Source organism: Erpetoichthys calabaricus, chromosome 9 (genome assembly GCF_900747795.2).
Source record: "Erpetoichthys calabaricus chromosome 9, fErpCal1.3, whole genome shotgun sequence".
NCBI lineage: Eukaryota > Metazoa > Chordata > Cladistia > Polypteriformes > Polypteridae > Erpetoichthys > Erpetoichthys calabaricus.
Window position 1 is genome coordinate 135,160,474 of NC_041402.2, and position 27,478 is coordinate 135,187,951.

Sequence of the window (27,478 nt, forward strand, 5' to 3'; positions counted from 1 at the left end):
GTATATCAAAGTGAATTTCCCCATAAGAAATAATGGAAACTCAGATGATTTGTTCCACACCCAAAACTATTCATATAAAAATGATTAATACAAAATATAAAGTAAAAATACATAAAACAAATTAACCTGCACTTTACCTTTGAAAAGAATCATGGCTGGTGTGAATGAGTTTCTAAACTCTTGAGGGATTGCACCCAATGAGACGACACGCGGAAGAGTGTCCCAAAGCAATTGCAGTCGCCCAGCGCTATAGCAGTTCGCCGTAAAAGCGAATCCGAAAAGATCGTGGACATGCTATAAGCGCCTGCCGTCGATGGGTGATACAAGGAACAAGGAACATTATAAATACGCAGGGCCCTGCCTGACTGCTGTGTCTGTGTATAGGAGAGCGGCAGATCCCGCTACAATAAATAACCGCGCTGTTGCTGTTTCAAGCTAAATAAAGCTGGTGTTGCTAAAGTACTGAGACTCAGCTTCGTGTTTTAGGGTGCAAGACAGGGATGCGCACGTCACAGCACACATGCGCACGCGAGCACACACACACGAGCGTGCGTGCACACACACACACACAGTCACAATGCTAATGCTGCAGTAAACAGTATACGCTCGTACGGATGTTGACTATATGAGTGAGGCACGCCGACTCAAATAGAGGAGACAATTGCCCACAATCCCGCAGCGAGAGAGAGAGAAGAACCATCAGCTCAGCTGTGATCACATGACGCTCGGCAGACAAAGCGTATACATACTACTCGTACTGTAAGACCTCGCTCATTTATCAAGTCAAAATTTATTAAAACTTTTTGCTCGTCTTGCAAAACACTCGTAAACCAAGTTACTCGCAAACCGAGGTTCCACTGTATGTGTGTGTATATACACACAGATATACATATACACACATATATATACACATATATATATATATACATATATACATACATATACACATACACACACACATACAGTTAGGTCCATAAATATTTGGACAACTGTTTTCTAATTTTGGTTCTGTACATTAACACAATTAATTTTAAATGAAAGAACTCAGATGTAGTTGAAGTGCAGACTTTCAGCTTTAATTCAGTGGTGTGAACAAAACGATTGCATAAAAATGTGAGGCAACTAAAGCATTTTTTTTTTTAACACAATCCCTTCATTTCAGGGGCTCAAAAGTAATTGGACAATTGACTCAAAGGCTATTTCATGGGCAGGTGTGGCCAAGTCCGTCGTTGTGTCATTATAAATTAAGCAGATAAAAGGCCTGGAGTTGATATGAGGTGTGGTGCTTGCATGTGGAAGATTTTGCTGTGAACAGACAACATGCGGTCAAAGGAGCTCTCCATGCAGGTGAAAGAAGCCACGCTTAAGCTGCGAAAACAGAAAAAACCCATCCGAGAAATTGCTACAATATTACGAGTGGCAAAATCTACAGTTTGGTACATCCTGAGAAAGAAAGCAAGCACTGGTGAACTCAGCAACACAAAACGACCCGGACGTCCACAGAAGACAACAGTGGTGGATGATCGCAGAATCATTTCCATGGTGAAGAGAAACCCCTTCATAACAGCCAACCAAGTGAACAACACTCTCCAGGGGGTAGGCATATCGATATCCAAGTCTAACATAAAGAGAAGACTGCATGAAAGTAAATACAGAGGGTGCACTGCAAGGTGCAAGCCACTCATAAGCCTCAAGAATAGAAAGGCTAGATTGGACTTTGCTAAAGAACATTTAAAAAAGCCAGCACAGTTCTGGAAAAACATTCTTTGGACAGATGAAACAAAGATCAACCTCTAACTGAATGATGGCAAGAAAAAAGTATGTAGAAGGCATGGAACAGCTCATTATCTAAAGCATACCACATCATCTGTAAAACACGGTGGAGGCAGTGTGATGGCTTGGGCGTGCATGGCTGCCAGTGACACTGGGACACTAGTGTTTATTGATGATGTGACACAGGACAGAAGCAGCCGAATGAATTCTGAGGTGTTCAGAGACATACTGTCTGCTCAAATTCAGCTAAATGCAGTCAGATTGATTGGGCGGCGTTTCATGATACAGATGGACAATGAACCAAAACATACAGCCAAAGCAACCCAGGAGTTTATTAAATCATCATGATGAAATCATTTTGTTCACCCCACTGAATTAAAGCTGAAAGTCTGCACTTCAACTGCATCTGAGTTGTTTCATTTAAAATTCATTGTGGTAATGTACAGAACCAAAATTAGATAAAGTTCTCTCTGTCCAAATATTTATGGACCTAACTGTATATATACACATATACACACACACAGTATCTCATAAAAGTGAGTACACCTCTCACATTTTTGTAAATATTTTATTATATCTTTCATGGGACAACACTGAAGATAAGACACTTTGATATAATTTAAAGTAGTCAGTGTACAGCTTGTATAACAGTGTAAATTTGCTGTCCCCTCAAAATAACAACACACAGCCATTAATGTCTAAACCACAGGCAACAAAAGTGAGTACACCCCTAAGTGAAAAATGTCCAAATTGTGCCCAAAGTGTCAATATTTTGTGTGGCCACCATTATTTTCCAGCACTGCCTTAACTCTCTTGGGCATGGAGTTCACTTGAGCTTCACAGGTTGCCACTGGAATCCTCTTTCGAGTACTCCTCCATGATGACATCACAGAGCTAATGGATGTTAGAGACCTCTGAGGATGCCCCACAGATGCTCAATAGGGTTTAGGTCTGGGGACATACTTGGCCAGTCCAGCACCTTTACCCTCAGACTCTTTAGCAAGGCAGTGGTCGTCTTGGAGGTGTGTTTGGGGTCTTTATCATATTGGAATACTGCCCTGCGGCCCAGTTTCCGAAGGGAGGGAATCATGCTCTGCTTCAGTATGTCACAGTACACGTTGGCATTCATGGTTCCCTCAATGAACTGTAGCTCCCTAGTGCCGGCAGCACTCATGCAGCCCCAAACCATGACACTCCCACCACCATGCTTGACTGTAGTCAAGACACACTTGTCTTTGTACTCCTCCATCTGGTTGCCGTCACACACGCTTTACACCATCTGAACCAAGTAAGTTTATCTTGGTTTCATCAGACCACAGGTCATGGTTCCAGTAATCCATGTCCTTAGTCTGCTTGTCTTCAGCAAACTGTTTGCGGGGTTTCTTGTGGATCATCTTTAGAAGAGGCTTCCTTCTGGGACGACAGCCTTGCAGACCAATTTGATGTAGTGTGTGGCGTATGGTCTGAGCACTGACAGGCTAACCCCCACCCCTTCAACCTCTGCAGCAATGCTGGCAACACTCATACGTCTATTTTCAAAAGACAACCTCTGGATATGACACTGAGCACGCGCACTCAACTTCTTTGAACGACCATGGCGAGGCTTGTTCTGAGTGGAACCTGTCCTGTTAAACCGCTGTATGGTCTTGGCCACTGTGCTTGCTCAGTTTCAGGGTGTTGGCAATCTTCTTATAGCCTAGGCCATCTTTATGTAGAGCAACAATTCTTTTTTCAGATCCTCAGAGAGTTCTTTGCCATGAGGTGCCATGTTGAACTTCCAGTGACCAGTATGAGAGAGTGTGCGAGCAACAACACCAAATTTAACACACCTGTTCCCCATTCACACCTGAGACCTTGTAACACTAACAAGTCACATGACACCGGGGAGGGAAAATGGCTAATTGGGCACAATTTGGACATTTTTCACTTAGGGGTGTACTCCACTTTTGTTGCCAGTGGTTTAGGCATTAATGGCTGTGTGTTGTTATTTTGAGGGGACAGCAAATTTACACTGTTATATAAGCTGTACACTGACTACTTTATATAGTATCAAAGTGTCATATCTTCAGTGTTGTCCCATGAAATGATATAATAAAATATTTACAAAAATGTGAAGGGTGTACTCACTTTTATGAGATACTGTATATATCTCTATTATAATAAAATAATTCTGCAACGAGACAAGTTTTTTTGGAAGACAAAATGAGACTTTTTGGAAGATTTTTTCATGTCCCTCAAGTTGAGACCTTGGCCATGAGATTTTTTCAAGTCACATTCTCCTCTCAATCATTTTCAACCATACACATGTTAATCTCACCTCTCACTCGTGTGAATGCTTTTGACAGACATTTTCTGTTCTCTCAGCTCTTATAAATTTTAACGTTTTCCTCACTTTAAGTTCCCAGTTAAAGAAGACATGTTATGTCCAAATCCTATTGAAGAATTTTATCATGAAGGGTTATCAACACAAAAAACGACTACATAGGCAATCCTAGCACACAGAAACAAAAAACGAATTAACGGCAAAAATGTCGATCGGTTACACGGCAAATTGGTTAAATGCATATGAATAGACTATGCTGAAACAGTTGTGCGGAAGATGAAAGCATCAACTTACAATATCCCGAAGAATAACTACAACAGTTAACTCTGTTCGGTCTTCCACCGCCTGAATTACTGTTGAAAGAAGGATGTATCCAAGAAAGTAAATGTAGTACATCTTCCGCGGATAACATTATACAACAAAGGAGATCTTGGTACGCCATTCGTATTAAAATGTTAAAAGTTTCCGGTTAGAATAGTTTTTGCAAAGACAATTAACAAATCTCAGAGCCAAACATTCAAAAAACTCATTTAATAGAGAGAAAGAAACAAAGTTCAATCACGGGTACTTATATGTTGCGTTATAATGATGAAAGTCCAAACACAGAATCAAACTTCAATGCGATAGTGACAAAAATTTAATTCAAATAATAGTTTTTTAGCAGATCAGTTTAAATACCTAGGGGTAAATATCACAAGTAAACATAAAGCTCTTTATCAACAAAATTTCGCCATCTGTATGGAAAAAATTAAGCAAGACTTGCATAGATAGTCAACCCTTCATCTCACTCTAGCTGGAAGAATTAAGTTGAATATCCTTCCTAAGCTTGTTTTTCTACTTTAAAACATTCCAATATACATCAATAAATCATTTTTTAAGCAATTAGATTCAACCATAAACTCATTTATTTGGAACTCAAAACATTCACGTATCTGAAGAGCGACACTACAAAGACCTAAGACAGAAGGTGGCATGGCTCTACCTAATTTTCAGTTTTATTACTGGGCAGCAAACATACAAGCTATAAAAACCTGGACACAAATAGGCTTGGTCTGCAATAGAAGTAAAATCCTGAAGTACTTCTTTATATTCCCTGCTCTGCGCCCCAATAGATCCAAGTTATCGCAAATATACTAATAACCCAATTGTGCTTCATTCACTCAGAACATGGAACCAACTTAGAAAGCATTTTAAGATGGAAAATCTTTTATCTGTGGCACCTCTGCAGGAGAACCACCTCTTTCAACCCTCGCAAACATATCTAGTTTTTAATATCTGGAAAAGATTTGAGATTAAATTGCTCAGAGATCTTTATATAGACAATATATGCATCCTTTGAACAATTACATTCCAAATTTAACCTTCCAGCTACACATTTCTTTCACTATCTTCAAATTAGAAACTTTGTTAAACAGAACCTGCCCGACTTTCCTCATCTCGTACCCTCCACCATGCTGGAAAAAATACTTCTCGACTTCAAGGACTTAGACACCATTTCTGCAATATATAAAATTTTTTTAGTGTCCCTTCCTTTCAAAGATCCAAGAGGACAATGGGAAAAAGATCTCTTAATTAATATATCAGAAAAGGAGTGGAAGGTAGCAATGCAGAGAATTCACTTGAGCTCCATATGCTCAAAGCATACAATTATTCAACTCAAAATTATGTATCGAGCTCATCTGTCTCACTTAAAAACTGTACAAAATATTTCCAGGGCAAGATCCAACCTACGAACGCTGCAACCAAGCTCCTGCCTCACTGAGTCACATGTTTTGGGCCTGCACCAAATTAACATAATTTTGGACAAAAATTTTTAAGTGCCTTTCAGACAGCCTTGGTGTCACAATCCCTCCTAACCCATTAATAGCTGTGTTTGGTGTTCTTCCAGATGGATTTGAAGTGGAGAAGGACTAGCAAACTGTGACTGCATTCACTACACTTTTGTCACGCAGACTGACTTTGTTAAATTGAAAGAATTCTAACTCTCCTCTTATAAGTCAGTGGGAAACCGATGTTTTATATTATTTGAAATTGGAAAAAATCAAATTCTCAGAGGATCTGTACAGAACTTTTTCAAAACTTGGCAGGATATAATCAATAATATTTTAGAATAAGAAGAAATAATTATCTCCGCATTTCTTTATCTTCTCCATTTACTGTATCTTTATTGCCCTATTAAACTCAACAATTTAGGTATGTTTAAAAGCTTTAAGTATTACTCCTTTGGCCATGCTCTCCTTCTCAGGGGTGGGGTTTGATTTGTTTTCAATCCTATTTTTTGTAAAAATTGATCTATTTGTATGGAATGATTACAATAAAATATATATTAAAAAAAAAAACAAATAGTTTTTACTGAAGTTTTACAGTAAAGATGTAACATATATTTGTGTGTTAATGTCAAAGCCAAACAGAATAATAAAACAAATAACTCTAATGCAACATAATTTACTTTCAAATTATTAAGTTTTATTCTTTAATATGGTTAATTACTCACTAATGTAAAATAGTTATATTATGCATACGTAACAATTTCCATGAAAATAAAAATCTGTTTAAATTGTACAACTACATCCCCACACATGAGCAAAAGAACTGCAAAGAGGCTAACGCGTAGTGCAGGCACGGGGGTTGGCGAGCGAAGCGAGCAGGGGGCAAAGCCCCCTAGTCTACAGTATATATAAATATATCTATATATAAATACACACACAACTCCTCCAACATTATTTTAAAAAAAAATGCTTGCATGGTCTTGGCCCTTGGGATGTAGCTATGCTTTCATTGTTTCAACCATAAATAATGAAATAATTAAAAAAAAAAAAAAAAAAATGCTCACCTGGAGTCTCCTCACTCTGTATAGTTTTTTGCTGCTTTTGTCTTAAAGGCAACAAAGGATGAGAAGGGCTTACTCCTGAACTGCTTTTGCTACAATAAAACAAAATAATTAAAATTTTCAAATGAAACTATAGCAATTGTTAAATAAAATTATAATTTTTAAAACTAAAGCATACAATTTAAATATTTTCATTGAAAAAATAGGTTTGATATTTTTTACTTAAGCCTATTTTGATTTTATAATTGACTAGCAGGGGCACCAACCAGCTCTTCCAGGGGTCAGAGCACCAAGTAAATTTCCACACAAAACATAGCCTAGGTCACTCAAGTACAAAAGGGGAATTCAATCTTAATTTAGTGGAGATTGATACATTGGTGTTGATTTGCAGACCACACAAATGAAAACAATTGTACACGTCTCTGGCTAAATTTAGGAGTAGTGCTGGGCGGTATACCGGTTCATACCGAAAACCGTTTATTTTTTTTATGATATTGATTTTTCTTATACCGCAACACCGATTTAAATTGCCTAAACGACGTTCGGAATGTGGCGCAGCGGGAAACTGTTCAAGTAGGGACCTTTTTCACTGCTACACCGCTAAACTCAGATTTGTTGCACTAGGGCTCTTTTTCACTGCTACACCAGCAAATAGTGGGCGGTAGCATAGGAATGCTGCGTGGTGAAAATGGACAGAGAGCCTGGAGATACTTTAGTTTTAAAATGTCAGATGTGTAAATACTGTTTCTATACTACTGGATAATACTGCAAGCCAAGTTGTACTTGTTTTATTTGTTTTCAATACAGTGTAATGTACCTGGGTACTGTGTAATAGTGTGACAACATGTTTTCAAACCCCGTCTTAAGTTATATAGCACATTAAATGCTTTGTGTTAAGTGATTCTTAAACTGACTTCTTCTTGCACTAAGAGGAGGCGCCGGCAGCGAACCCCGCACAGAATACATTCACTTCATGATCTTCCTTCTCTCTGAACATTTAGAATGCTAAAATAAATACTTAATATAATTTTCATGGTGAAATGCATTAAAGCATGCATTAATCATATGGGGGCACGGCGGCGTGCCTGCCTTGCATTTGCATGTTTTTCTGGTGGGTTTACTCGCCGCTTCGGTTTCCTTTCAAAGTCATGTAGGATGTGGGGTTTTGTTGTGCTATGTTGACCCTGCTAGTGTATGTTTTGCTTATATTCATCCTTTGATGTGCTGGCGACTCATTCAGAGATGGGCGCAACTCTGAATGAATGGCATAATTAAACATGTATAACGAAGATATTTTTAAAGTTCTGAACACTCCGTGGGCTAAGTTTAGAACTAGTTTTAATTTCACAAAGACGTTTATCGTGTGGTGATTGGTTATGTGGAGAAAGAAAAAGGACGGATAGGAACTGGGGTTTTAGTACGTCAGATAGAGACAGCACGCGTGCAATAAAGAAAGCCCGCACAGAAGAACATGTATTGAATTCTGTGTTCGTGTCTCCGACCACCAGATCACAAACCCAACATTTATACAATATTTAAGTTAAACCTATGCGATACCCATTCATAGATCCAGTTTTTTGGAGCCTCGTCACACCTGCGATAAAGTTCTCTACACTGAACACAATAGTGCAACTATCAGTAATAGTACTATTATTTATTTTACTGTTATTATTTATTAGTTTAAATATTATGCAGTTTAATGATGATAAAGTTGTTTAAAAAGTCACTTTAATGTGTCAGTGGACAGAGATTGTTAACATTAACAGAAAGTGTAGTTGGTTTACAAAAAATATTTACTATTTATTCCTTTTCTAAGACATATTCAGTGCAATACAACTTTTGACAAGCACTTCTGGATATTTTACTAAGTCTAAATGCCTCTTTGTATGGTTGAAAATATGTTGTAAAAATTATAGTTTAAGTTTTTGCAAAATTTGTTCAATAAAAAGGTTCTATATTTTGACTGCATCTGTCATGCAATGTGATACCTTCTCCATTAGTGCCACCCCCTTGAAAACTATCACTTTATGGGGCAATGCAAACCTGTATTAATACTTGTGTGCACATTAAAATGTTTTTTTTGTACAATGTACAATACTCTTGACAGTGGAATAGGTTATTCTTAGCCAGTAATTCCAGTGGAAAATGTGGTTAACATCCACTCACGCATGGGGAAAAAAATACCATCGAATACCATGAAACCGGGATAATTTAGAAAAATACTGTAATATAGAATTTTGGTCATACCGCCCACCCCTATTTAGGAGCAAAATATTGTCTATAGTCTTCCCTTGCAAAAATAAGCAATCTGTGCAAAACTTGTCTAAGTTATGTTCAACAGTGTGAATTTGAAAACTGGACAAAGACACAAACAAACAGCCTGATATTACATTTTTGGTCCTTTTTTTCTGTGGCAAGTTTACTTTTTATCTTTCAAAAGTATGATCTCGATCTCTCAAAAAATGAACTGAATTTTGTAAAAACAGTTCTGACAAAAACGTATTTAACACATGTGCAATATTAAAGTATAAATTAATATGCAGGAGCATAATTAGTTTTTAGTAAGTTATATCTGTGCGTACTTCTACTATATTGGTCAAAATTCTAAACTGTTTAGGGAAATGCATGCTTTTTATTGAATTACTTAATACAGTTTATAGGCAACAGTAAGACAAACTCCAAAGAGGCAATGGTTTTGCAGGTAGTGGCCACAGACAATTGCTTTCTATTTATCTTTCCTCACTGATTGTTCTCTAGTTTTGCGTTTTGCTAGTGTCCTTGTCATTAATTGGTAGCACGAGGTGGTACCTGCAGCTGATTCAGGTTGCACAGGTATTCAAGCTCCTCCAGGATGGAATATCTAAGGCTTGCTGTGTCTCCCAGCACAGATACCAGGAGACAGGTAGCTACACAAGGAGATGCCAGGAGATGGACTGTTACAAGGGTACGTACAGGCCAGTCAATTGCATCAATGCCTCTGTAATCCAGAAACTGTACACACACTCTGGTCACATGAAGCTGGGCATTGTCCTGCACCAGGAGGAACCCAAGGCCCACTGAATGGCTCCAAGGATTTCATCCCGGTACCTAACAGCAATCAGGATACCGCTGCCTAGCACATGGAGGTCTGTGTGACCCTCCAAGGATATGCTGCCTTAGACCATCACTGACCCAGCCGCCAAACCAGTCATACTGGATGATGTTGCAGGCTAAACAACATTCACCAAGGTGTCTCCAGATTCTTTCACGCTTTCACATTTCAGTGTGAACCTGATCTTATCTGTGAAGAGAACAGGGTGCCAACAGTAGAGCTGACAATTGTGGGATTATCTGGCGAATGCCAATCAAGCTGCATGCTGATTGGTTGCGAGTACAGGTCCCATTGAAGGACGTCTGGTCTTCATGCCAACCTCATGGAATCTGTTTCTGACAGTTTAGGCCAAAATATGCACACCAGTAACCAGCTGGAGGTAATTTTGTAAGGCTCTGGCAGTGCTACTCCTGTTTCTCCTTGCCCAAAGGACCAGATACTGGTCCTGTTGTTGGGTTAATGCCCTTCTATGGCCCTGTCCAGCTCTCCTCATGCAACGGTTCATCTCCTGATAACTCCTCAATGCTCTTGAGACTGAGCTAGGAGACACAGCAAACCTTTTATGACAGCACGTATGGATGTGCCACCCTGGAGGAGCTGGACTTCCTGTGCAACCTGAATCGGCTGCAGGTACTGCCTCATGCTACCAGTAGTGACAAGGAGACTAGCAAAACACAAACTATAGAAGAATCACTGAGGGAGGACAAGTAGAGAGTAATCGTCTGCGGCCACCACCTACAAAACCATTCCCTTTTTGGTGGTTTTCTTGCTGTTGCCTCTCCAGTGTACCTGTTGTCACTTTCATTTGCAGCAAAGCAGGTGAAGTTGATTCAAAATCGCTTATGCTTCCTAACTGGACAGATAGATATCCCTGAAACTTAACTGACTTGGTGTTACGACTGTAATGATTAAGAGTACCCTTAATTTTTTTTTAAGCATTGTATTATAAATCAACGGTCTGGAGCACATCACCTTATATTATTGTGTGATGGATGGCCGGCGAGAGTGTCCGGCCCTCACCCCCAGGCCGCCAGGAGGAGCTCTCCCGACAGCATGGACGGGCCCCGAGTTCCAGCAGGGCCTCATGGACTTTGTAGTTTTTATGCACAGCCCTGCTGGATACCTTGGGGACCACTGGGAGTCGCTGTAGGAAGGCTCTTGAACTCTTATATGCCCTATAACCCGGAAGTGCGTCATAACCCATGACAGGAAGAAACGACGTGCTCCCGGGTTGAAGATAAGGACTGTTTACCCTGACCCGGAAGGAATAAGGACTTGTGGGTAATGGAACAGAAACCCCTCCGGGTCAGGGAGTATAAAAGGACTCTGGGAAAGCCCAGATATTGAGCTGAGCTGGGAGGAAGGGTGGCGAAGTGTCTGGGAGAGGAGAAGTGTTTATTGTGCTTTATTATTGATTATTGTATGTATAGTGTGGAGTGGAAGGTGCTTAGTGCACATTATTATCATAAAAATAAAAAGTCTTGGACTTTTACCTGGTGTTTGGCATACTACCTGAGGGTTTGAGAGGTCGATAACTACCTCAACTGTTACAATTGGCAAAAACAGTATTCATTTTGAAAGAAAAAACAATTTATTGCTCAGATTCATGAATATGTATCTTCAGCATTATAGAATTAAAGTAAAGGTACAATTGAACAATAGATATTAGTGTAATCATACCACTCAGACATCGTCTATAACATATATAATTGTGGACAAAGAATTCACTGCATTTTGTTTATTGTACCATTAAAAACCTGACAATGTATAATTATATCAGAAACATCTAATCATACCCAAAAATTGCACATCATCATTCTACTAGCAGAAACTTCAAACTATCAGTTAAGATTTTGACAGTTTTCCCTCCTCAAATGGTCAGATTTAACAAAGGGTGCCACTGACAAATCAATACGTAAATTAAACACTTAAAACATCAAGAAATAAGAGTAATAAAAAGTAGATCTGGAGAATGAAATAACAGTAAACTGACATTAAAAATAAATAGAAGTTTCTACTTATTTATTTATACATACAAGTATTGATGACGAAAGGTGATGAGTATCCATACTAACCACACTGATGAATGCAGAAATGTAAAATTCAGAAAGTGCTACATGGAAACAACACAGAAGAAACAGACTTACAGAAAGTCAGACTCTTCAAGGTGCAGGTAGTACCTGTTACATATATCTGGACAATTCTGTATCAAGGGAGGCGTCTCTGCGGGACTGGACATACTGGCTGGGCTCACCATGAAGCTGCGCTTTGTTGCATTTGAGATGGGAATTGGAGGACGAACACCTTTTGGCTGTAGCATGACTCGAGCTGAAAAGAAGCAAAATAAACAAAGGTTTTTTGTTAAATAAGGCCGTTTCAAATAAGGATATGTTGAAAGTAATATTCTAATTCGGCTTGTTATTTAAATATTTTTTTAAAAAGTTAAAAAGTCAAAAATACAAGTATACAAACACACACTTGTCTGAAATGTTGTACATGCTTCCAATATGTGGATCAGTATATGCTACTAACTTGATCACAGAACTGTAGAAATAGCGTGAGAATTAACATGAGCAGGACATTGATCAGCATCATTTTCACAATAAAACACCAGTATAATGCAAAACATACAGTAGGTACCTGGAAAGTGACTAACTCTCATTTAGTGTTGGTGTGTCTCATACGTGCAAATATAATAAAAAAAAAATTACAATGGTCCTTCTAAACAAACTAGTTCATTTTTGACAATGAAGTTGAGAAACAGAATATCTATGCAAATAGCATTTAAACTGACCATGTTTTATCTCTTCACTTCCATAAACAATTACTTCTAAGAAATAGGGCATACAGAATCTACAACTAGTCAAGGAGAAGATGCCTAAACAAAATAAAATATATACATCAAATTGTAGTAGTAATAAAACATCTATAATTCCAAGCAAGTTCCTTTTTCTCAGTCCCAAATCTGTTCAAGCCCAAGTAGATATCAAAAATTTTGGAGTTCACTATCACTCATTGGTTACCTTTCCAATTTCTTATTAACAATTTTAAAAATGTCATGACATTTTAGTATCTGTCTGTGCAATATAACATTATGCAACTACAGTAATCCCTCCTCCATCGCGGGGGTTGCGTTCCAGAGCCACCCGCGAAATAAGAAAATCCGCGAAGTAGAAACCATATGTTTATATGGTTATTTTTATATTGTCATGCTTGGGTCACAGATTTGCGCAGAAACACAGGAGGTTGTAGAGAGACAGGAACGTTATTCAAACACTGCAAACAAACATTTGTCTCTTTTTCAAAAGTTTAAACTGTGCTCCATGACAAGACAGAGATGACAGTTCTGTCTCACAATTAAAAGAATGCAAACATATCTTCCTCTTCAAAGGAAACAGAGATGAAAGCAAACATATCAATAGGGCTGTTTGGCTTAAGTATGCGAAGCACTGCCGATACAAAGCTGTTGAAGGCGGCAGCTCACACCCCCTCCGTCAGGAGCAGAGAGAGAGAGAGAGAGAGAGATAGAGAGAAACAAAGTCAAAAATCAATACGTGCCCTTTGAGCTTTTAAGTATGCGAAGCACTGTGCAGCATACTTAACAGCTGCACACAGAAGGTAGCAACGTGAAGATAATCTTTCAGCATTTTTAGACGAGCGTCCGTATCGTCTACGTGTGCGAACAGCCCCCCTGCTCACACCCCCTACGTCAGGATCACAGATAGTCAGCGCAAGAGAGAGAGAAAGAAAAGTAAGTTGGGTAGCTTCTCAGCCATCTGCCAATAGCGTCCCTTGTATGAAATCAACTGGGCAAACCAACTGAGGAAGCATGTACCAGAATTTAAAAGACCCACTGTCCTCAGAAATCCACGAACCAGCAAAAAATCCACGATATATATTTAAATATGCTTACATATAAAATCCGCGATAGAGTGAAGCCGCGAAAGGCGAAGCGCGATATAGCGAGGGATCACTGTACATTATAAGAGAATAGCAAGTAATAACTAAATGTTTCTCAAGGAACAAGTGTGGCCAAATTCATGGTTTTCAACAGTATGATTTGAATATTCTCCAATTACATGAATTGAAAAATTATGAAATTTGTTACACATATTGAACTGGTAAATTGTTATATGGACTGGAGGGGTTTATAAATAAAATGTATGGCTGTACAGTGATGTAATATCTCTGGATTTTGTGTGATGTTTATTATTTGATGATGTGTAGTAGCAGGGCCCCGGACCTGGAAAGCCTCCATGCTGGAAGTACTGGGGGAGCAAGCGTGGCCAGAGCGTTACCTCCCCCAGGACAATAGATGGCAGCCCCCCTGGGTTGCAGCGGCGCCTCGGACTCCTGCAGGGCTTCATGGGAGTTGGAGTTTGATACAGCCCTGTTGGGATCCAGGAGGTGCTGCCAGGGGGTGCTGCAGCAGGATCTGCTGAGCCCTTTGGGACAGTTCTTCTGCCACACCTGGAAGTGCTGCCGGAAGCTAGGTCATCAAGCACCTGGAGCACTTCCAGGTGCAGTATAAAAGGAGCCAGCAGACACTATTCGGGGAGCCAGAGTTGGGAGGAGGAAGACAAAGCTTGACCAGAGGAGTGGAGAAGAGGAGAAAGGGAGAGTATTGTGTTCGTGCCGTGCTTGTGCTGGAACTGTGTTATACTTGTGGGAAATGGGGGAAGGCATTTCCCACGAGGTAAAAAGAAAATAAAAAAAACGTGTCTGCCTTGAACCATATATATTCTTTTTGCAACCATTTAAAGTTTGTTTTCTTACTGTTTATGATGTTCAAGAGAATTAAGTTTAGACTCAGTGTTTGAGAACAAAAATAGTCTTTCACAAAGTTGCAGTGAAACAAAACAAACTACATGAATAACCAGTAATCACATTCAAACTTGGCTTGGGGAAGCTTAACTGGATTAAAAAAACAAAGAATTTCCAAATGCCTTTATTTAAAAACAAATGTTGGTATTTAGTGACCTGGTGCAACATAAATACTGCTGCCGCAATATTAAAAGTAGCTCATAAGTAAACACAGAGTCTTACTGATCAAGACATAGAAAAATGGAATAACAGCCACCTTGTTAGTGATGGTGGCTTAGGCCTATGACCACCCTCATTCTTTCTGACTAATGAAAATTCACAAGCCTTGATAAATGGTACACTTTAATGACATATAACCAAATTTATGAACACTGCTGATAAATTGCTTTTAGATATGTTTCAACTCATTCAAGAAGTCTCTCATACCTGCCGTGGACAGTAATGATACAGTGACCATGCATTAAGAGATGATCCAGAATCTGCTGATGGGGAAAAAAAAAATGAATGGAAGAAAATGTGAAAATGTTGTCCCTTTTTCCTTATTTGACGTCTGAAGTGTCCAATATCGAGTTAAAACGACTGAAGATTCACAAGAAGGTACAGTAACAAAATCTAAAGATTCCCAGCATAGGAAATCAATCTGGAGCTTGTTTAAAGAAAGTCAAGGTTCTGGACAATGAAAACAGTGGTTAGCCAACTGATACACCTTAGCAGGAGTTAAGTAAGGTACAGAGATATACAGTATTAACAGTTCAGACTTTTAGGATGTCTTATTATCTTGGAGTGATTACAAAATATTGAAACTTTTAATTTCTTGTTCACTAGATTGATGGAAAGGGGATGTCAGAATTGGCTCAAGTAAGATAGTGCTGTATGCCTGACTGACAAATAGATTACCCAATTTCCTTCCTTATCTACAATTTATAAAAGTGACTGCCAGTACTGAACATCATCAGAATCAAAGTGTAATTAAAGTACACATGGAATCTCTTTGTCCACAGTAGACTTAATAAAACTCTGCACTCTCATAATTCCCCTTAAGATACCCCAAAACATATGGAGATAAAATACCCCAAAACAGAAGGAATGTTGACTAAGGTCCATAGTATAACAAATTTTCCATTAAAATGCCTGCATCCAGATTTTATTTGACTTCAGCATGGTGTCATTTTAGAAAGCAAAGCTGTAAGTCTAGGTCTTAAAAGATGATAGCCTTTGCTCATTTTGTCTACCCAGCATCTTTGTACCTAAGTGTAGTTGACTCACACCATCTGTTCAATTTCTTAGATCTCACAAGTCACATGGTCTTTTTCCAACATGTTCACTGCAAAACACAATGTTCTACATGGGTGACTCTAACTAAATGTATGGAATGGAGGCTTTGAAGGAGAAATGTTGTTCACTATAGGGACTATTGTTAAATGACCCTTCCCCAGGATGGTATTTACACTTTACACTAAGTGCTTTCACTTACTTTTGCAATACTTTCTGCACATACAAGTCCATCTAGTGTTTTACTATTCTGGGGTGTTAGTGATAGCAGTTCAAAATGTTTTATCATCAATGTCAGTGAGGTGTTTAAGGGGTGGAGTTTCCTGTGTGGCATTCAAGGTGTTACAATTATACTGGTAACCTTCTCCACCCAAAGTCAAGTGTTACCAACAACTACTTAAATCTACAGACTGCATCTTTCTGTTAAGTTATGCAATCATTTCTACAAGTGGGAGGATAAGAAGGGAATGGTGCAGAGATGGACATTCAGACCATCTTTTAGATATGCTTTTTTTTTTCTCCCCTGCCAGAAGGCTTATGGGAGGGACTATGGTAATACAACTAAACACCCCAGCACTGCTCCATTGTGGGGCTTGTTTGTATTTATCTTTTTTCTTATTCTCTATTTATGACTATGGCTAATCTCTCTCTCCTCCCAGAATATACAGGAATATTCTGGAAGGCTACAAAGGAAGACCTTCAGGAGTATTCAGTTTCTTTTACCTCTAAAATGCTGTAAAATTTTAAAAGCAATTAACCATGTACCAAATACATAAACTTGAATCACAACTCTTTGCTCTGGACATAGCGCATTTCATAAATGTTCTAGTCAGGATCAAAAGCCCAGTGTTTGGCATGTATAATAATTACAAGAATATATAAGAACTGTAACAATTTACATTTTCACCACTGATTGTAAAAGTTATAACAAGAGCTCCATACTCCTATGCAGTCTTAATGTTCTCACTCTAAGTCAAACAGGTAAGAACATTCTCAAGTCCAATCAATCTGATTATCACCAAAAAATAGCTTTTGGCCATTCAAATAAAATGGTGCAATAAACATAACATGCTCCCAGAGAGGACAGCTTTGGTATGATGCTTAATAACAAAACAGTCACCTACAACGATGTGATGTTCAGATATTACTGCACTTAATGATAAACTCTAAAACATTTGACGAGACTTTACTGAAATTTCGGCAGGAAACATAATAGCTGATACAGCATGTGTTTAAATAAATAGTAACAAAATGTGCTGCAGCAGAAGAGCGTAATTTTGGTCTTCAGGACCTCAACAGTACAAATAAAATAATGTATGTTCATTCATAGTTGTTATTAGACATTTTATATAATACAGTGGTATCTTGAGATACGAGTACCACATCTAACAAGTTTTTTGAGATAAGAGCCATCACTAGATCGATTTTTTGCCTACAGTTAAGAGCCCAAATTCGAGATATGAGCCATCAAAGAGCTTGTCGTTGCACATTCCGAGGAACTGACAACAGAGGACTTGATGGAACTACAGATGCAGCAACATAACATTTATTTATATAGCACATTTTCATACAAAAAAGCTCAAAGTGCTTTACATAATGAAGAAAAATAAAAGACAAAATAATAAAATAAAATAAGACAACATTAGTTAACATAGAAAAGGAGTAAGGTCCGATGGCCAGGGTGGACAGAAAAAACAAAAAAAAACTCCAGACGGCAGGAGAAAAAAATAAAATCTGCAGGGGTTCCAGGCCATGAGACCGCCCAGTCCCCTCTGGGCATTCTACCTAACAAATGAAATAATCCTCTTTGTAATTAGGGTTCTCACGGAGTCACTTGATGCTGATGGTCATACAGACTTCTGGCTTTTACTCCATCCATCCATCAAACGGAGGTTCTGCAGGAGATTGGTATCGCAGAGGAGGCAACCACTTCAAATGAGATAAAGGAAGTGTTGGCAATGTGGGAAAAAGTTTTGGACTTCATTGAAAAGAAACACCCTGAAAAAGTTGCAACTGGTCATGCAGCGGCGCTATTTAATGACACTTGCCTAACTCATTTCAGAAACACTCTAAAGGGGAGAAAGAAACAAAGCTCCTTCAACAGGTTTCTATTGAAACGCCCTGCGAATGAAAGTGACGGAAGTATGGCAAAAAAGAAAAAAACTAGTGAAGAAGAAAATTAAGTTAAGCAAAAGTGAAGTGAAAGAAAAAAATAATACAATTCGCTAATTGGCTCCGCCAACATCTGCTTATCTCTTTAGATTCTCTTTTATGTATTAGGTTTTATTTTGTTTGCATACAATATTTGTTCATTATAAATACATATTTATTATGTTGAAAACATTTAACAAAAAATTGGGGTGGTTTTTTGGGGGCTGGCACGAATTAATCTAATTTCAATTAATTTCAAAGGGAAAAATTGATTTGAGATACGAGCATTTTGACTTACGAGCTCGGTCATGGAATAAATTAAACTCTTATCTCAAGGTACCACTGTATATACACAAATGCATGCATACAATATAAAACTGCCCTTTTATTTATGACTGAATTAATTTATACATTCATTAAGCAATGTGAACACTTACCATCTTTAACTTCCTGAAAGTCTCGTGGCTGAACAAAGTCAGGTTTGACAATCTCAAACCACCAAAAAAGTTCAGCAATGAAGACCATAACATTATTCTAAAAGGAAAGAACACATGTAACATTAGGATTACTGAGACCGAGAGGCCAAGGCATTTATATACATTTTTTGTAGGTAGAGATCCACAAAGGGAGAACATTAGTCATGTTATTTTAAAATAGAGTTTTTTCCCCCCCAACAACAAAAAAAGACTATGACCAACACCTTCCAAACCCCACCTTATTAATCCACCATCCCCTTATAACCTCCCCCTGCTATATATTGCCTTTGATTCCTGTATGTTGCGACGGGGGGCCATGGTACCAACTGTATGGAAAGACCCAGGGAGAGAGCATCGGCAAGGAAATACTTTCCCCAGGATGCTTCAGGGCAGTTCTCCTGGGCGGCTGTGGCACCATGGAATACGTTAGGGAATGCTTGGAGTTGGAATTAGGCAGAACCCTATTGGGTTTCATGGGTGCCACCAGGGGGGGGTTGAACAGCCCTATAGTGGACTTCCACCACACTTGGGAGTGATTCCAGGTAACACTGATGAGCCACCTGGAACACTCACAGGACCATTCAGAGAGCCAGAGTTGGGAAGAAGAAGAAAGACGGAGCTTGAAAGGGAGGAGTGGAGGCAGAAGGACTGGGAATTGGCAGCTGAAGAAAGGACTGTGTTGTGGTGCTGTATGGAATGTGCTGTACTTTGGGGGAGCGAAAAAGAAACACTTCACCGGCTGTAAATAAAGGCGCGTTGTGTGTCAATTAGTGTCTCTGGCTGTCTGTGTCGGGTTAGGGCGACTATATGCGCCCTGGTGGTCCACAATGTCCAATCATTTTCCTCTGATGATGATAACTGGTAGGTTTGTTCGAAAGCTTGGGGGTGGGGGGAAAATTTTTTTTTTTTAAATATACGACTCAGTTTCTCCCTCTGTGGCTCTCTAGCAAGAAATATGCAAACCGTATCACAGACCTACATTTAAATAAACAAATACAGTAATCCCTTGCTATATTGCTCTTCGACTTTCGTGGCTTCACTCCACGAGGACTCCATCAAAAGCGGAGTCCGACAAGTCAGAGTCCGATTAAGCAATAATACGCAAAAAGTCATCCACGGATTTTGCTTTGAGCATTCACCTTGGTATCTCTGTACGTGCCATTTTAGAAGCTGTTTGCTCTTCGCTACTCACGCACACGCAGAGAACTGAGGTCAAATCAACAAAGCTAGCTTTCCTTCTAGCAGAAGCATATTGAAAAGCGCTGTAACAACAAGATCATTGATCTCTATCGATCGTTAGCTAGACTGAGGCATCTCACAACGTGGGAGTTTCTTGCAACGTATCGTATTGCATCGCTCAGATTGCTTGGCCCACAGAAACGTTCACTTGTCGCGTCAACATGAAAATTTATATTTTGCACAATGTTATATAAATTATTGTCTCGCTTTCGACATCATAACTTTGAAAAATCTAAGTTGAACCATTGTAAGTAGGGGACTACCTGTACTAACTGATTAATAGAGATAACAGAAAACTGATTATACACACATTTCATTGTACATTTCTTATTACTATGGTATGTTTTTACTACCATTACTTAAAATAGTTTATTATTTTAATAACTATTACATACATATGGCTGTGTGAAGCCTGTGTCCAAAGCACTGGTACTCCAAAGCATGTTTGTGGTTAAGGTGGTGCAGCAAATTGTTTTAGCTCGACAGCATTTGCAGTAAATAATTGTTTGGTCCACATCCGACCTTTTAAACCAAAGTATCTCCAGACATCAAACATGGCTCCTTTTTCCAGCAAAAGTTCTTCTGTGTCATCATGTTCAACTTTATCGTCTGCTACACCTTCAGTTTCAGAATGTTCTCTCTCCATTTTCAGTGCTCAATACCTCCACTAACGCATGTACTCTGTTGCATGTATGTTTAAGAGGGGACCTTTTTCACTGCTGCACAGCTAAACAGTTTCCCGCTGCGCCACGTTCCAAACGTTGTTTAAGATATTTAAACTGGTGTTGCAGTAGAAGAAAAATCAGCTTTCGGTATGAACCGGTATACGTCCCAGCACTAACACATATACATACACACACACACACACACACACACACACACACACACACACACACACACACACACACACACACACACACACACACACACACACTAGTAATTGTCTGTGATCACCAAATTGCTTTGGATAAATGCAGTTGATAAATATACGTCTCAAAATTAATTTTAACTGAATAAAGTAATGAGGAAAAAGAAATCAGTTCCTGTCATAACTTACTTTTAGCACTAATGGGGCGTATAGCATGTCTTCAGTAGTGAGATAAAAACATTTGTTCAAATACTCGTTTGAAAACACCTTTAGAAGCTGAATATTGTAAAGGTTGTCTGCAATTGAAGTCACTTCTTTCAAGCAGATGTCTAAAAACAAAATGTAAAATTAATTCAGAAATGCATTTATTTTGAGCATTTATGTTTTCTTTATCCGGTTCCTCTTATTTTACTTTCAATGAAGTAAGACACCTCTTAACATTGATTTTAGGATTATGGATTTACAGTTGTGCCAAAGAAATTCTAATATAAAAAAAAACTGTAGAGAACATAAAGGTTTTTTTCCTTAACCTGAATATTAGCCAAAAATGGATTTTCCAATATGATAACACTCCTGAACATTGCTGCAACTTTTCCACAGAAATGGAATTAAAGTGAGAATTTAGTACTTTGGAATAAAAAAGCCAAACTTCAAAACTCATCCTAATAGAAATGTTGCAGCAAGATATGAGGCAATTCATTGATGCAACATGGCCAACAAAACCAGAATCAAATCCAATATTCTTCAAAGCAGATGCAAGAGACTGAATAGTAGATAGGGTTTGTTATAAAAATGAAAAATTACATGCCAGTAATTATTGCATTAAAAAGTTTGTTTACTGTAAATATGTACACAGGAATATCTGAGCTTCTGCTAAATAAACATGTTTTACTAACTGCAGATACAAATTATGCTTGTGTCCATCTATTTATTTGGTTCATCTTGTTGAAAAATTGTTAAAATAATTTGTTTAAAACAAAGAATGTGTCCATATACATTCAAAAAGCAATGTATCAGAAGCTCATGTTAAAAACTATTCTAAAGTGAAAAGGGCATTTTTATATAAATGTATACATCTTCACTGTGAAAAGATCATTCCTTTGGTTATATTACAGTTTAAAAAAGAGTTAATAATAGATAAACCAAGAATGAGCAAAGAAGGAAGATGGTTAATGGTAAACTAAAGAAACATTAGGATTTTCTCCAAAGAAGCATAGACACGATAGCTGTAAAGGTCAACAAAATTATATTTTCAAGTGCTCAACAAAAGTATCTTTTACAAGCATTACATTAAATGAGTATATTGAACTTATTTTCTTACAGTTTTATGAATTCCCTTTGTTTTTTTGGAAAAACAAAAACAAGACCATCTACTAATTAGAAACCTGGATACATACCATCAAGCTTCATTAGCTCAGAGCAGTAGTAGTGTATTACAGACAGTAAGGCAGCACCATCACACACATCCTTCATCAGATCTTCTAATAAAGGAAAGTAAGGAAGCTGTCGGCTGGAGAGATGGTCCCTCCGGTAGCGGACCTAATTATAGGGGATAAAGAGGTACAGTTTTATATGAACACTGTAAATAAGTTAGATAAGCTTTAGTTGTAGGCTACTAAATTATAAATCAGGATGTAACAAAGCATTGGCAACTTTACACAACTAAATACAGCTATAATCTTGCTACATGCACATAACAAAAATGTACTATTTGATTTTCTTTTCAATCCAGCCATTCAGAGTTAGAATATTGTATGCCAAGCAAAGTATGAACAAAATATGGTAGATTACCACATTATTTAGTGTGTCAAGTAAATATAAGGATTAAATGAATTATTAACAAATGCAATAGTTTATTGAGTAAAGTTAAAAAGAAAAAAATATAACTAATCGCAGTTTATTATTATACCTATGATGGCAGCAAAATATCATATATGTGTCTGTCTGCTTATTTAAAAAGCTACATTTACCCCAGGAGTCAAAAACGTTCTGTCTAGCCCTTGTACAAAAACCTAGAGAAAAGCTGGGATATCACCTTGGTAACCCCATGTACTTTTGGAACTGTGAGAGGAAAATAGCACAACTTTACAGACAGGAGTCCAATGCAGAACTCTACTTACTTTTTTACTTTGTAAAAAAAAATTATTAACTGCTGATGATGTAGATCGTTTTGTCTGTGCTGAAATTCCAAACAGAGAAACCTATCCTGACCTCATTAAAAAGATTCAGCATATTGGGACTCGCAAGATTACAAATATTGTTTTTACAGAAGTTCTGAAATAAAAGTGAAACTAATGAAATAGCAACAATTCAAAGAAAAAAAAAAATCTTAAAAGTGTGTATCCGGAAAACCAAACACGGGGGTTGGCGAGCGAAGCCCCCTAGTATCAATACAAACTTAAATTATGTAAGAGTATGGCCAAAAAAGTGGAAACAGGCATATCAAGTTTCTTAATATGGTACTAGGCAGGCAAATGCCAGAGTAACTTGAGAGTATTTGGAGTAATAAAGGTGAGTGAATATAGCACACATTTTCTGTTACAGGTAAAGCAACAGTATATGAAATTAATAACATTGTTATTACCAATCACCAAAAACTTACTGCTATGACTGTACTTTATTAGTGGAGAAGTACACCCCAACATTACTACAAATATCTATATTACCTCATTATAGAAAGGAAAGATCCCAGAACGTGCAGTACTATTTAGGCTGCTCTTGGTAAGTGGAAATGGAGATGCATTTGACCATAATAGGCTTCTATATTGCTTGCTCAATATAGTAGTAATGTGTTAACTATGGACTGCTGATGCCCATTACTGATGATATTCTTCTTGCAAAACGCTCCTAATTGTAATAGGGAAAACAATTTACATTATGTGGAAATAAGCTTATAATATTTAACTTTTTGTAGTGTGTTAATTTAGGAATATAGAGTTATTTCGATAAAATACAATTTTTAAATGTATAAAACATGTAAACAAGACTGTAGAGCTCATAATGGAAAGGTTAATACTGTATTAATTGTGTTTTTGATAGATTTTAAACATGACTGGAAAGGGCAAGTGTGTAAAGGCAGGATGTTATTCAATATGCATATTGTATATTAAGGAACAGTCTAAGGTCTGATGGGAGATATGCAAATACAAAAGCAAATGCTTATACAATGCTATTTGTTAGACAGCAGTTAGCTTTATGCTCATCATTTAAAACAAAAAAAAAAAAAAAAAGAAAAAAGTGTGTTTGTGTTTGCAAGAAGTTATAAAAATAAGTTACTGGTACCTTTAGTTTAACATGACTATAATCTTAATTGCACTTAGCTACGTGGCAGTGATATGAGTAGCCTCACTGACAAGTAACAAGACTATTATACAGTTTTATCATAATGTAACTTTTGCTTCACATAAGTAATAGGATTTGCTGTGTCATGCCGCTTACCAGTCCTTTTCCAACAGAATTACCTTATTAACACTAGAATTACCAGAGCCTACGAAAAAACTCGTAGATCCGGCCCACCTTAAATTGCTTCTTAAATCCGTTCACACCTCTCCGCCAGCGTCTTTTGTCCTCTAAATGTGCTGATAAAGACAAGCTGCCAGCAGCCGGCTATTCCATCCCCCTCCGACTTAGAACATGCACGAACTTAGCCATAGGCTACAACAATGTCCAAGTGACCACAAGCATCTCAGCTGGTTTAAGAAGACTTTGCATTCTGTAACTGCTGGAGACAAACCACCCGAGATGATGCTTGCTGTGTGGACAATGTTTTAAATTGCTCAGGTGGTATGTTTTCATTAATTTAACTCACAGTACTTGATACATTTATTTTCATTGAAAAATAAAAAAAAATAAATGTTAAGGTAAAATAAAGTTTGTCAATTTGAAAGAATCTTGTGTTCACAAAACATTAGCAATCACGAAGGGGTTGGTGGTCACTTTCCTACCTAATCCTGGTCCTGCAAGGACAAAAAGGGATGACACTGTGCAGCAGTGTGTGGTGGAAAACTGGATGAAGCCAAAGGAAAGATGAATGACTGTAGGCTGTAGTCCCAGAAATGCACAACCTATTACTGTCGAGGTTCCCATGGTAAGTACTACGGGTGTGCATGTAACACAAGGTTAATAGACTAAGGCTTTGTTCAGGGGCATTTCTTATACACCAATTATAAAAGACTGTACATGGTTTATATAGTTTCTTTTGAGAAAAGAAAAAAAAAACACACACATACAGAATTATGTGGTAAATACACATATTCAGCCTTTTGGCAACAAGGAAAAGTATTTTTCATGGTAAAACACGAACACTACCAATATATTGTTAATTATGTAAAACTCAGCTAGCTGAGCAGTCTTTATCCTTTAATCTAGAGGTACATAAATACTTACATTATTCATTTTCAAAGTCACTTTGAACTTTTATCCATTAAAACAGTAACAAGCATATAACTTATAAATGACACATGGAGACATCAGTACATTAAACATGAAACCGGACATGTATGGAATTACCAGTTTTTAAAATACACTTTGCCCTTCATTAAACCAATTTTCCACTTTTCTGATCAGTACCTACACATTAGAATGGGAACAGTAAGCCTTGAAACCTTCTATAGTTGTTTCTGATTAATGTAAACACTGTGTATACCATACCACACGGGAATGCTCCAAAGGCTGCAACATGCAGTGAGCAAGGGCATGCATTAAATCAGGCTAATAAAGAACAAAGAGGTAAACAAGGTGTAACTAATCAATGTATAAATGATTTAAACAGGCAAAAGAAGAATGTTTGTTGTCATAAATTAAAATAGAAAAAGAATGAGTAAAGAAAAAACATTTTTGGAACTAAAAGCAACAGCAGCCTTTTTCCTATCTGAACAGAATTTACATTAGCAAATGGAAAGAAAACCTTGATGTGAGCACACGAAAGTACTGCTTGTTCCAATGCTGGCAAGACATTAAAAGGCACGAAAAAACAGAAAAAAAAAAAGAAAATTTCAAAGTGAACTTTTCTACTATGTAATGCTACAAATTGTATTCTATGTATTCAGCACGTCTTATTTTAAACTATCTGCAATCCACCTAGCTCCTGAAATATTAAATGCAGAAGTAAAGAGAATTTGAGAAAGGTCGGCAAATGATTTTAATAAATAGAAAATTCATACTCTGAAAATTACAATTGAACTGCAATAACTGCAATTCTTTTATTATGTAAACTGTGTATTTATTTATGCATTTATTTTAGTCTCAATTTAGACCCAATTATCTTCTGCAAGGGCTAAGTAAAAAGCCAAAGTCCAGCAAGCATCAGACACACATTGGAGACAAAATTCCACTAATGGAAAACACCTGAATGGGAAAAGGATGAGACATTCAACTTACAGGTACTAGTTTCCAATACCACTTGGAAGGAGACTATCCAAGAAGCAGGGAAGGTGTAAGGAAAAGGAAACAGGAAAAGTAGCAAAAAATATCAGAGGCTTTCAATAATAACAGTACAGCACTACGTTACCATAAAGGGTTAAAGAGCTGGCAATAACAAGGGAACTATTTCAATTAGGACTGGAAAACTATCAAGACATTCCTCAATGAGAGATGCATGCACTAACAAGAGAAATTGTAGGCAAATAACTTTAAAGAATTTGTGGGAATCACATGCACCCAAAATTACTTTTTAGGTTTAGACCCACATACAATGCATACAGTAGGAACAAAAGAAATAACTTATACTAATGCATATACTGTTTATGCAGTAGACTTTATAAAATAATAATAATTCAGCCAACCTTGAAACAATCTAACACAAAACAATGTGATGAATGTCAAAAAAGTGTTACAGCTGCATTTTCTTGGTCAATTTTAAAATAGTACAAAAATTACAGAGGACATCTTTCCTCTTAATCTAAGCGGCTTAACCAATCATGAGAAAAATATAATAAAAAAAAAAAAATCTGATAACCAAGACTGAATTTTTAATGAGAAATAAAAATCATGGTGGTCAGTATGCAAAGAAACCGGAGTACGAATATTTATTCAAGCCAAGTGGAAGATATACTGAAAAACTTCATAGCTCACCTTTTGATGACTTGGAGACTCAAGCAAATGCTGTTTCACTCTTGTTTCTTTTTCAGTAATTTCTCTCATTTTCAGATTAACCTGAATCAGGCAGAGTAATAAAAGATAAATTCCCATTTATTTATCTGATGAAGAAGAATTGCTTAATACTGCAGTCATAAAAACTAGCAAAAACTGTATTCAGCCAAAATTACTATGTGGCATACATATGCTCCAAATGGGAAAATAAACACAACCAATAAAATTAGACATTAGACTATGACACTGTAGAAGAATAAATGTTTTAATTGTGCCAGCAAACTCCTCTTTGACAGCAATTAACAAGCATATTAGTGATGCTCATAATCTGGTGGATACAGCTGTCACACTGTAATTTTATGATTTTATTACTGTTACCTAAATGAGTCTTAGCCTTTTTCAGTCCATGGCTCTGTTCTACATCATAATTTTTACTCTGCACAAGATATTTTAGTGCATTGTCTATAAGATATTTGATCTAGATCTTTTCTTTCAATACTTTCAACACAACATACATTAAAGCAAAAGCTTTGAGATTTAC

At 37.5% G+C, this 27,478-nt stretch overlaps 1 protein-coding gene across 6 annotated transcripts in view; it reads right to left on the reverse strand.

Moving 5' to 3' along the window:
- camsap1b (calmodulin regulated spectrin-associated protein 1b) overlaps positions 1-27,478 on the reverse strand; it is a 239,638-nt gene that overhangs the window by 72,604 nt on the left and 139,556 nt on the right. For 2 of the 6 annotated variants that reach the window (XM_051931995.1, XM_051931998.1), the window contains exons 5-11: positions 26,920-27,000; positions 26,227-26,259; positions 22,245-22,386; positions 21,037-21,176; positions 18,702-18,798; positions 12,198-12,345; positions 6,930-7,018 (exon numbers count right to left, since the gene is read on the reverse strand). In XM_051931995.1, coding sequence (XP_051787955.1) covers positions 6,930-7,018; positions 12,198-12,345; positions 18,702-18,798; positions 21,037-21,176; positions 22,245-22,386; positions 26,227-26,259; positions 26,920-27,000 — 730 coding nt within the window. Of the gene's footprint in view, positions 1-6,929; positions 7,019-12,164; positions 12,346-18,701; positions 18,799-21,036; positions 21,177-22,244; positions 22,387-26,226; positions 26,260-26,919; positions 27,001-27,478 lie in introns of all 6 variants that reach the window. The other 4 variants (XM_051931994.1, XM_051931997.1, XM_028810191.2 and 1 more) reach the window with 2 other exon arrangements.